The 12,257-nt window shown below is 44.6% G+C and overlaps 1 protein-coding gene across 3 annotated transcripts in view; it reads right to left on the reverse strand.

The window, feature by feature from the left end:
- Positions 1–3,165: 3,165 nt before the first annotated feature.
- SLC9A6 (solute carrier family 9 member A6) overlaps positions 3,166–12,257 on the reverse strand; it is a 48,822-nt gene continuing 39,730 nt past the window's right edge. Inside the window, exons 16-18 of one of the 3 annotated variants that reach the window (XM_073641297.1) lie at positions 12,036–12,116; positions 7,310–7,337; positions 3,166–6,215 (exon numbers count right to left, since the gene is read on the reverse strand). In XM_073641297.1, the coding sequence (XP_073497398.1) occupies positions 7,329–7,337; positions 12,036–12,116 (90 nt within the window). In that variant the 3' untranslated portion in view covers positions 3,166–6,215; positions 7,310–7,328. Of the gene's footprint in view, positions 12,117–12,257 lie in introns of all 3 variants that reach the window. The other 2 variants (XM_073641296.1, XM_073641295.1) reach the window with 2 other exon arrangements.

Below are 12,257 nucleotides of genomic sequence, written 5' to 3' on the forward strand. Positions count from 1 at the left end.
ACGACCGCTGACGTCGGCAGGCCATCAGAAGGTAAGTATATATTTTTTACCATTCTTTTACGGTCACACTATATAAATCCATGCTGTTTGCATGGATTTATATAGTGTGATCAAGCACTTTCAAAGTGATGCTAAAATCGCTTGGAAAGTGCTTGACAACCCGCATGCGGAAATGCATGTGAAGAACGCTTCACTTCCGCTTGTCCCTGGCAGGAAAAAAGCATGTACAATCCGCATGCGTTTTTTCTGCCAGGGAGATGCAGAAACACTCAAAAAAAATCCGGAGCATTTCTGCATCGTGGGCACATAGCCTTACATTAATTGTATGACTCAATATGGAGAACACGTAGCCATCTATACACAGCAGGAGGCCGCACGGCGCCATCTAAACACAGCGGGAGGACGCACGGCGCCATCTATACACAGCGGGAGGCAGCACGGCGCCATCTATACACAGCGGGAGGCCGCACAGCGCCCCCCCCCAGAGACAGCAGGAGGCCGCACAGCGCCATCTATACTCAGCAGGAGGCTGCACGCAGTCACGCACACACACAAACATATACAGACATATACATACACGCATGAACACATTTGAAACACAAAAATACATATAAACAGACATTACACAATTATGTCTGCCTGCTCACACACACACACTCACCATCCCCCGGCTCGGCTCCAGTCCTCCTGATCCTCTCCGCTCCAGTCCTCCTGCTCCTCTCCGATGCAGGCTGCAGCAGGGCCGTGTCTCCTAGCTATGACGCGGCCGGGCCAGCACAGGGAAGTTAACTGCTGCAGTGCTGGCCCAGCCGAAGAAGTAGCAGCCGTGCGCCGCTGCTGGGGGAGCGGTCCGGGGGCCCTCCCGCCACTGTCTGCCGCGCCCCTGTGTATGCTGGGCCCTGCCTGACGTCATGTGGCAGGGCGGTCCCAGCATCATTCAAACTGCCCGCCCCTGTGGCGACACAGTATGATTCAAACCGCCTACAGCTGCGGTCCCGCAGCGGTGATCATCTAAACCTTCGGCCAGCGCAGCGGTGACCGAAAAAAATGCGCATTATAATGGGAGCAATTCATGGGCCCCCTGGAGCCTCAGGGCCCCGGGCGGTAGCCCATATTGCCCTCATTATAATCCGCCTATGATGTCGATGGCTCACATCACCACTGCAGCCAATCGCTGAGCTTGGCGACTCGTACTGTCTACATCGGCAGAGCCGCTGAGTTCAGGGATTGGCTGCAGTGGTGATGTGAGCTGTGGATATGACGTCACCACTGCAGCCTAAACACAGAGTTAAAAAAAGAAGGCTCCAGAGTCATCATTTCATCAAGTTTTTGCTAAATCCACATGTCATGAGAGCGGACAGGTCCTCTTGAAGGCTTACAGCCTGCAAATTACAAAACTTATGCAATTTCTTTTTCTTTAGAGTTTCCATAAAAATAGTACACAAAGATTCACATTTGGATTAAAAGGAACCTGTCACCAGGAAAATGCCGTCCAATCTGCAGGCATGATGTCAGAGGGGGGGGAGCGGAGGTGATTGATATCTAGTTTTGTGAGAAGAGATTCAGTATAACCATTGTATGGATTCATTCACTCAGATAGGCATTAGGTCTTAGTTAGTGTTCACACAGGAAATGCAGTTTTGGTCCAAACACATGCAGTTTTATTGCTTTCCACAGGTTACACAGCACCAAAACAAACTCCTAAACATGAATCCCTAGCCTTGTCCAGGCTCTAACTAAACTGAACAAACCATAGCTACTCCTATACGGCTGAGCTAGCCCCAGCTCGGTCACACAAAACAGCTATTGTCCATCGCAGCCACTGATATTCGCGGTTCTCAGCACACGGCCTGTGCAGACTCTTCTCAGAGATGGATTCTTGCCTCTGTTACACCCAGCAGACTGACTCCCCAGTCACTCCATTCATCACCCGCAGCACACTCAACTCTGCTGCATCCAGCAGACTGACACTCCCTCAGGAGACGGCCACTCCATGAAGCCACTTCCTGGTCCTTAGCAAAACCCTACAGGTGCATCTAATCAAGACCCTGCAGAGCTGGGATATAACCCCATCCTTCCCAGCTAAGCTACACCTGGGTTTTAATAATTTAAAGGGAATCTGTCAGCAGGTTTTTGCTACCTCATCGGAGAGGAGCATGATGTAGGCAAAGAGACCCTGATTCCATGTATCAGTTTACTGGGTGCAGCGGTTCTGACACAGAGTTCTTAGATTTAGAAATGCAGCAGAGCTGAGAAAGCTTCACCCGCCCCTGCCCAGCTCTGTATGTACATAGTTTATAGCATACATGTCAAACTCAGGTCCTTGGGCCAAATCTGTCCCGCAGTGCAATTACACTTGGCCCGCGAGGAAATATCCAATGCCTATAAGTGCTGGTCCACTGTAGTAGACAGCGCATGCTAATACTACAAATCCATACCCCGCATCCTCCTATTCCATCACAATCTGCCATTGACACTACCATTGCGGCCATAACCACGCCCACATTTGCGACATACATCACCCGCCACCTCCTGATTCTATTCCCAACAAGGGGCCTCCACCACCACGCCCACACCAATGATGTGGAGCACCCAACCCCCCCTCTGTACCCACCTCCATCACCTTACGCCTTTTCCCTAATGAAAGGGCCACCATTAACACTTTCGGGTTCCAGTGTCCGCGTCCTACACAAATATGCACACGGCTTCCCCCACTCCTTCCCAAGGCCTGCTCAGTGCAGCATCCACCCCCTCCACCATCACCCGGCTCTTCTTATAGGTAAGCCCCCATTTTGACTGCCTGTTGATATACCCATTCTGCTTTGCAATGTTATGCCTATCTCCTCTTACATACTATTCCACCATCACTATGCCTCACCCCTGGTCTTATCCCAACTTTCCCTATAAGCTGTGCCTGCTCCCTGACTATATACCATTTTCACCATTCAGCCTACCCTTTCACTCATACCTTCGTATCAGCATTCTTCCTCATTACTGGTCTCTTCTCCCATTATCCATACATTTCCCATCTCTCCCTAATACACCCCGCCTATCTTTATATCTATGCACTGCACACCCCTTTAAGTTTGTTTCCATATAAAAAGGTTCATCGTTATATTTGATAAGGAAAAACTTCCTCTATTGTAGACATTTTTTTTTTATAAATATCAAGGTTGGCCCGCGACTTCGTCCAAGTTTTAAACTTTGGCCCAGTGTGTATTTGACTTTGACATCCCTGATCTATAGATAGTGAGCTGCTTATCACAGAAGGGGGTGGAGTTGGACTAGCATGCACACGTTGCTGTAGTCCAGACAAAGATAATCACCAGCTGATAAAACCTTCAATGTAAGAAAGCAACAGCACAGAGCCTGACAAGTGACACATTGCTGAATTCAGTGTTTTATGCTGTCCTCAGATTACATAGTAAAAACCTGCTGACAGATTCCCTTTAAGCCTCTGCTTTTTCTGGGATTTCCAATCCAGCAGGCGGTCTGTTCAGTGACTAGCAGCTGTTACTGTATGCACAATGATACAAAGAAAGCTGATCGGACCGCCCTCTAGACTAAAAATCTTAGAGCAGAGGATTAAATCACAGGTTATACAAAATCTTCTCTCACTAAAACTATATATCTACTCAGATCCCCCACTTCATAGCATGGTGCCTGCAGACTCGACTGCATTTTCATGGTGACAGGTTCCCTTTAAGCCACTGTGACAAAGTCACTGGTAAAGTGCTGGAGGGGAGATACGTTTCCCTGAGGCTATTAGCTTCAGTGAATTAAAACCGTTAAGTTTCCTCCAGCATATTATTTGCTGAGAGGGGTTAAGCCACCATTTGTAAAAGGCTGTGTTTTTATGAGAAAAACCATAGAGCGGGCGTGAGGTGGTTCTCCATATCTCCACCCTAGGGTGTGTAACTGGGGTTTAAATACTCGGCCTGCTGAGGCAATCAGTGTTCAGTAGGTCTGGAGAGAGGAACTCCAGATCTGTTTGTGTGGAGCTATCCTGTAGAGTTGCTGAACGCTGAGCAGGCGGATCCCTGCTGCCACAAAGACTGTGCTTTTGTGTTACCATTTTGCTTTGTTTTCCCGGTTTTGCCCAAAGGGCCGTGTTTTCTTTTAAGAACTCTGTGTTGGTTTATGCTGCATTTTAATAAACCAACCAGAAGTTTAAAGAGACAGCGTACCAGTGTCTACCTCAGTGTGCAGCTGAGTGAGCGATCTACCACACCACCTTTTGAGAGTAGAGTATAGTTCTATAATAACTAAGCTAGTCAGCCCAAAAGTCATAACTCAAAAAAAAAGTAACTATTAAGTCAGGGACAAGATAGAAAAAAAGGAGTCTTTTCTGTAAGAGCACATTTATTTACAAAAAAAAACCACACAACTGCAATTGGCAAGAAGAATTATTAATTTAACAAACAAGTGGCTGAACTTCACTATACACAATACAACTACACACAAGAAAAGACTTTGTACATCTTCAAAAACTCTTAGAAAAAGAACAGAAGCGATTAAGACAGTAAAAAAAATAATGTACAAGATATGGCAAACGAGTGCTTGGCCATAACGTTAATGCAGGGATCAACATTTACAAAAGATTTACAAATAGTCGTATATGGGAATTATAAAGGACTAGGATTTCCTGCATAGTGAGACACAAAAAGAACCTACAGGCGAGGGGTCGGCACGATGGGACGTTCCTGCTACATCCAAACTGAATGAGTGAGGTTATCATTATGACAAATGCTGCCCAACAATAAAGGTAATGCTTTACTTTGTATTATCCATAGTTCTACCCTCATGCAACTTTATTTTCTTGGCTTTTTGATCTTTTCTGTAACAACTTATTCATTCTGGCGTGTAATCTCCAACTAATTTACATGGGCCATGCCCGGGAGCTGATGCCTGCTTATTCTACGCTGGTTGGCGCAACGCTCTGGCATCGGTTGCCTTAATAGACACAATGTCTAGTTTTGATTAACATGGCGTCCTGGTGATCTCAATCATATCTGACTATTCCATACTAGTCGTGAGGAAGAATAAAGAGTTTTTCACTCATCCGAGGCCGGACAGATGCTAATGTGACACCTGTTCCATACCGCAGATTAACGACGACCCGTCAGTGGCCAGAAATACAACTTTTTATTAACTGAATTTGGTTTTGTTTATTTTTGGTTCCTGCACCTCTCCATTCTTGACATATGTCCCGCTCTTCCTTGTATGTAAATCCAGTGTTATTATCCAAAAGGGCGTGGTCCAATTGAAGACTCCCACAAAGAAGAATGAAGGACCATGCCACTTTGCCAAATAAGACTAGATATACAGACCAGGAACAGAGGATCATATTTCAGGAATGGAGAGGCGCAGGTACAAAAATGTAAAAAACACTCGATTCAGGAGTGGTATTTAGACTAGTTAATGAAAACAAATCTAATTTATGGCAAGTGACAGGTTCCCTTTAAGTGCAGTGTATTGAGCCGTACATGTTTGCTCCTATTGGGGGTGATCTAATGTATAAAATGACTTTTAGGCACATTTATTTGGCACGTTGTTTCATTTTAACCCGATTTATGGATTCTCCTAAATAAGTCATACATCTACTCTAATTATCCGTTTATAGTACCGCGTTACAGTCCTGAAGTGGAGATCTCATAGGCTGAAATTAAGGGTGGAGAGTAGAGGTGAGCAAATCAATCCGCAGGATCCCGGTCCAGGGTTCAGGTCAGTACTCCGGGGCTGCTGGAGAGGAGCCCTGCAAGCCGCCTATTTGTCACTATCTCCGACTCCTTTTGATCAGCAGTCCTGGCGCGACGTCATTGCTGTGATGCGACGTCATTGCTGTGGCGTGATATGATTGCGGTGGCGCAAAGTCACTGCTGTGGCACGATGTCACTGCTGTGGCGTGATGTCACTGCTGTGGCGCGAAGTCATTACTGTGGTGCTACTCACACACAACGTCGCACCAGGTCGGCAATTTAAAAGAAAAGCACAGGCTTCAGACAGGCAAGAGGTGGCTCGCAGGGCTCCCGTCCCGCAGCCACGGAGTACTGACCTGGCCCTTGGACAAATTGATTTGCTCCTCTCTGGTAATTTATAGGTAACAAATATACATAGCTAGACAAACACCTTTGGTCTTATTCCACAGCCATACTTATAACAGTCATCGATGAGATCAGGGTGTAGGTACCGGTTAGAACATCACCCGCAGAGAGCTAGAAAGAAAATGGAGCAAGTTCGTCACATACAGAAAGTACAGATCCAATAGCAGATGGGTAGATTCAAGTCTTAAACTCGATCCCCGTGATCAGTTTTGTAAACCACATGAATATATCCAAAACATCACTAAGAAGTATCAGCTCCACCGTAGGGATGTATTCATATGATGCAGAATGGTGCAGCAGAGAGCGGCATATTATATCTTCTATATAACTGGCACATGGGGACAAATGTGACAAAGTTTAATCATTCAATATCCCAATAAATCGTGACTGAATCTACAATGTAGCATGAAAATAAATCTGTTTTGGGGGAATATAATCTCTGAATGTTACGCTTCCATATACAGCCGGATTATCGGGATCTCTTTATAAAGAGTGAAATAAATACTGCTATGAAATCAGCAGCTGCTTTACATGGCACATACACTGAGCACGGAGTATGACGATAATACCTTCATGGAATAATAGCAGAGAAAGAATAGATATAAATTGGCAGATCTGCTAAAAACTAATGTCTCAACCCGGTTTCCATTCTATGGTTTGGATGCAGCTTTTTCTAGCTCACCGCCCCCCCCGCCGGGGATCAAGTGTCCAGCAGCTGCTTATCTCTCCTCCCAACACAGAGATCCTATGCTTACTCATGGGGGCTTAGGGAGAACTGATGGATGATACCCCTAAGAGGCTGTACTGTACATGTTATATTGTTACAAAGTGTTACCAAACTTTTCAATGCTTTTTTTATAAGTTGTAACCCCTTAAACGTCCTTCAAATTGTTGGAGATCCAGATCCCCACCAATCTATTAAATGACTGTGCAGAAGTGCACACAGCAGCGTGCGGATCTATAGACTTCCGGTTCAGCCCGCACACCGCTGTGCACGTGTTCATCCGGAAGCTCAGCACACCTGTACTATTTTTTTTCTGAGATTGGACCCAATAGATCTGCAAGAAATTTAAGAAGCTACAACATATTAAAAAAAAAAAAAACATTTAAGAGTTTAGGTCGACTCGGGATATAAGACAATTTGCATTCTGCACAAGGTACATCAATGATGAGGTGTCATAATGAATGAGGTTCTCACTACTTACTGTGGATTTGTTCGGTAGTTTATAAACCCTGCAAAGAAAACAATATTTGTTCGCTTAAATAAAATATGGCTGAATGTAAACAATAGTCATAGAATTCATATAAAAACCCAGAAAAGTGATCTATGGGGGTAGCTTATCGGACACTTTCAAGACCTATCAGAAGACTTTGGGTTAAAGGGGTTGTCTTTATTGTAAAATGTTTAGTTGGGGCCCTAATATAAAGATATATAACCTTTGCATTTCCAAAGGTGTCCTCATATTCTGCTATCTGTTTTGCATGCAGCTCAATGTCAATGCGGCGTGTGACGAGCGGTGGCTGATTTGCTCAATAGCTGAGCCAGCCCTCTACTCTGTCAAAGTGGATACAAAGAAGTGGGCTGGCTTAGCTATTGCAAAAAGCTGTCAGCCAGCCTCCTTCATGCACAGCACAAGCCAGACTTATGCTGATAGGTAAATTGTATATTAGAAACACCGACATACATTTCTATATTGGTGGAAAGTCCCTTTAACAATAGCAAACACGGAACAGTTAATATTGACTTATATATAGGTTGTTGTGCAAAATGCACATACTAGGGGTTTTCCTGGAAGGTTTGGGTATGTGCACACATTGTCTATTTCAGGGGGACACCGACTGAAATCCTTCAGGGAAAACACCACCGGTGTTTAAAAGATGTTGTGTGCACAGACCCTTAGGCCCCCAATTCAGTGCCACCAACAGCACTAGAGCCAATGCTAAAGTAAGGTATGTAATGTTCAAGGACACGGAAGAATGGACCTCCGCGCGAGTTTACACCGCCTCGCTCCTCCCTGAGAGCCATATTGATCTTGTGCCAAGTCCTTGACTATCCTACTACTTCCCGCACCCACCTGTAGATTTTGGGTTTTTCCTATTTAACCTCCATCTGCAGAGCTGGAGGCTCGTGTAAGTGTATCAAGACCTGTCTGGATAATACATACTGAAAGGGTAAGGCACAGCCCCGCTGCCCTCCATACTGCAGGCCGACCCTACAGACATTTCCTATGGTTGCCCCTGTTAGCAGCAGAGACCTTCCCGTCCAGATCCGGCTCCTGGGAATCTGTGTGATTGTGATTATATGAAGACAATGGCTCTTTATGAGGTTAATCAATCATTAACAGCCTCAGAGTGGAGAACAGAGGACTAGTAATGCCTCGTGTGACAGGATGGGCTCGGCCAGTATCGTGTGCACCACAAAGCACTGCTAATGGGACTACACCTGTACCTGTAGGACGGACGCCAGGATTACCCTACATTACTTGTGCCAAGTACCTGCTGTTCCTGGGAAGAACATAAAAATCACATTGTACTCCCAATAATGAGTGGCTATATTATCTAGGGGATTAGAGTATTCTCGGGCTGGCTGGCCAACAAACACAACAGTACCATCAGGGAAATGGGGAATTCATGGTCTTGTTTACACTTGGCAATTATCATGGATTCTTGTTTGCTTTTGCTTCCTTAATCTAAGACAACTCCTTTAAAAAATATGTGAACCTATAAAGGGAATCTGTGAGGAGGATTTTACTAATGAGTTTGTGAACCAGTCACTTGCCATAAATACGTTTTTTTTACCACGTCTAAATACCACTATTTTCCTGAGTCTGATGGTGTTTTTCTTTTGTTCCTGCTCCTCTCCGTTGCAGAGATATGGCCCCTTCTGCTCTGTGTATACATCTGGGGTTATTTAGCCAAGAGGGCGTGGTCCACAACGCTTCTCTACTGAATCTTCTTGATGATTACGCCTACTTGGCTTACAAGACTAAATTTACATACAAGAAAGAGGAGGGCATATCTCAGAAATGGAGAGGAGCAGGAACAAAAGAAAAACAGCGCCGGATTCAGGAGAACAGCGGCGTTTACACCAGGGATAAAAAATACATATTTATGGAGAGTGACAAGATCAGGACTGGTGACATGGCTGTATCGTTCCTAGTCCACTAACAAAAATGATGTGCGTTTTGTTGTAATCCAATGAGCCTGTGTGGAAAAATCAATCTTTGAAGTCACATGTAAATTAGCTTGAAAGTGCATTGGGGGCGTGTCAATGCACTCTGAGTATACTGACACGCCCCCAGGGCTCTTCCAGGCTAATTTACATGTGGTTTCCAAGCTCGATTTTTCAAATTACTGAAAAACACATCATTTTTTTTTTTTATTGTTGTACTAGGACCTATACATCCATAACACTAGTTACAATAGTAAATTAATACTGACAGTTTCCCTTAAGCTATTATCGGCATGAACACTATAACCTATTCCCACCCCGAGGGGGTAGAAATACAAACATAGCGAGCAAATATGGGGGAGAACCTGATGACAAGTCTATACAAATGACATCATGGTAACACGACATGTTATGGAACTGAACCCGAATGCATCCTATGCTTTTAAAGAAAAACACACACACATATATATACATGTATAAAAAACCCACAAATATATATGTTTGTGTATATATACACATATAGTTAATGTCAGAGCTGCATCCTTCTATCATTCCCTAACAACCCTATATAAGTGTATACATAGAGGTGCACTAAGCACACAGCTTATTTTCCGCACATTTGCTGGAGAGCTGTGTAGGCCATGATGACAGCTTACACTACAGACTGACAGACGTCTGCCTCCATGATCACCATTTTCCATATCCCCAGCTCTTGTACCTTCAGAAACGGCCATCAATAAAGTCAGATCCCTCTGTAAAGCAGTGACTTTACAACCTGTGTATTTTCCTTACAAGTTTCCTTGAAAGAGCCACCAATCCCAGATCCCTGCCGGCCTTAGTATACTCAGCATGATAGGAGCACAGGCAACCTCAATACAATGTACTAAGTTTAAGACCTCCGTTTTGTTTTTTTGTTTTTGGGGGGTGCGTTGCATACAAGAAAACCTGGACTGGGCTGCTTGCTGCAGTTTTGATAACATCCCTATTTTATCTGCTGCATTTCTACCGGTTCTCTGAATGCTGAGCTCTGTATAACCCCGCCCACACCACTGATTGGCTGCTGTGTACACTGTGCATAGGCAGAAAGCTGCCAATCAGTGGTGGGGGCGGGTTTATACAGAACTCATGAATATAGAGGACTACATGGCAGCAGGTTTACTAGCCCTCTAGTGATAATCTCCTGCTGATAAAACTGTGATTTTATGAAAACTACAGCAAGCAGCCCAGTAAGTGACACATTGATGGAATCAGGGTCTCTTTCTGTATGTTATGGTGCTCTCAGATTAGGTGTAGAAAACCTGGTGACAGATTCCCATTAACGCATTTCAGGCACGGGAGAGTTGTGCACTGGGGGGGCTTCTCCCCACCCGGCTTGAATGACAGGTCTCTCTTTATTTGTCTAAAGTAAGAAAAATCTGGCCACAATAAAGCCAAGCTGTGTGGGGGGAACTCAGGGGGCAGCCACCCTGCAGACTTTCCTCCCAATAATTTTGCATAGAACACTGCCAATTTTCTAAGTAAACCATTGTAATGAGGGAGGTCAGCACCTTAGTGCAATCCAAGTGATTGGGGTTGCACCCCGAGGTTGCGGCTGGCCTTTTTGGACCTTGCCCGTCGCAGTATCCTCAGGGTTGCAACGTGCCCTTAATCATTTGCATTGCGGTGTAGCAGCGACACCTTGCGAACTTTGGTCGTGAGACAGATGTCGCAGCCTTTTGCTGCCTGTGGGTGAGACAGCATGGATCGGATGACGGGTTCCCTTTAAAGTACCTTATGTTAAAGAATCCACAGCGTTTTAAACAACTTTTTCTACCAACATAAAAGAAATGAGATGCAGTTTCACAATGGTTGAGCCGTCTCCAGTGGAATGTGCACTTAAAAATAAACTTTGGCTCGGATAGCCTCTTTTCTTAAAACACGTTTTGGCTGGAAAAGCTGAAAAAAAAATTTGCTTTTTCAATTGTCGTAGAAAAAAAAACAGACAGAAAAAAAAAAGCAAGAAGGAAAGAAATGATCACAACGTAGATAATTCTCATTGAAAAAGTGTTACAAGAGAAGTCAAGCTACAATTATTACAATTATTATATGTTTAGGCCACTGGAAAAACAAAAAACAAAAAGAAGAGCAAGATTTTGGCTCGAATTAATAGAGATGGATCACCATCTGCTGCCGGCGGGACATTCGATTAGGTTATAGAGCATATTCCTCATATTGGCAGTGCAACAGTGATGATACTAAAAGGAAAGAATACCCCCCCCCCCCATTAATATTTCAAGTAACATAAAGGAGAACCATTGGCACCCGCCTGGGACGCTGTACCCGCCATGGAGTGCGTGGAACCGCCATGTTTTCTTGGATGGTTTCACGTAAAGTGCAATTGTATAAACGTTCCCAGAAGAAAGAAAACTGATCTTCACAAGCAACATCAAGAAGAACGGTCCCTTCTGATGCCGGGTAAGTAGCCTTTATACAGCCCATACGATGGGAGCCATGCAGCAGGTAGTACAACAAGTCGTCATGAGTAGAAACACAAGAATGTTATTGGCAGAGATACAACTCCTTTTCCCCCCAAAAAATAGAGACTACATGGGGCTTGGTTTTCTGGTGGCTTGCAGGTTCCCTGGAGCCTCACATTCGTCCATGACCAGACGGGTTCCTCTTAAAACGAACTCGTGATCCCCGCAGGTCAGCTCCTGATCAATGCCATCCTCCGAGCTGTTTCCCATCCCCCTCCTAGATACTATAGGCTCCGTACTGACCGTGGTGTCACCGTAGGTTAGGCTTATGTCTCCATCAGTCAGTATCAGGTCCGAATCGTCATCCTTTAGCTGCTCCTGGTTCTGAAATTAAAAATAAATAAATAAGGGCTTGATGAGAATGATGTTAAAGTAGAACTCTGGGCAAATTGGCTTCATTATTAAAAAAGTAGCTACTAAAATCATGTAACATATTAGAAATGTGAAATGCAAGTTTATTATATA

Source organism: Phyllobates terribilis, unplaced genomic scaffold (assembly GCF_046119375.1).
Source record: "Phyllobates terribilis strain yellow unplaced genomic scaffold, ASM4611937v1 Scaffold_7__3_contigs__length_470593459, whole genome shotgun sequence".
Classification (NCBI taxonomy): Eukaryota; Metazoa; Chordata; class Amphibia; order Anura; family Dendrobatidae; genus Phyllobates; species Phyllobates terribilis.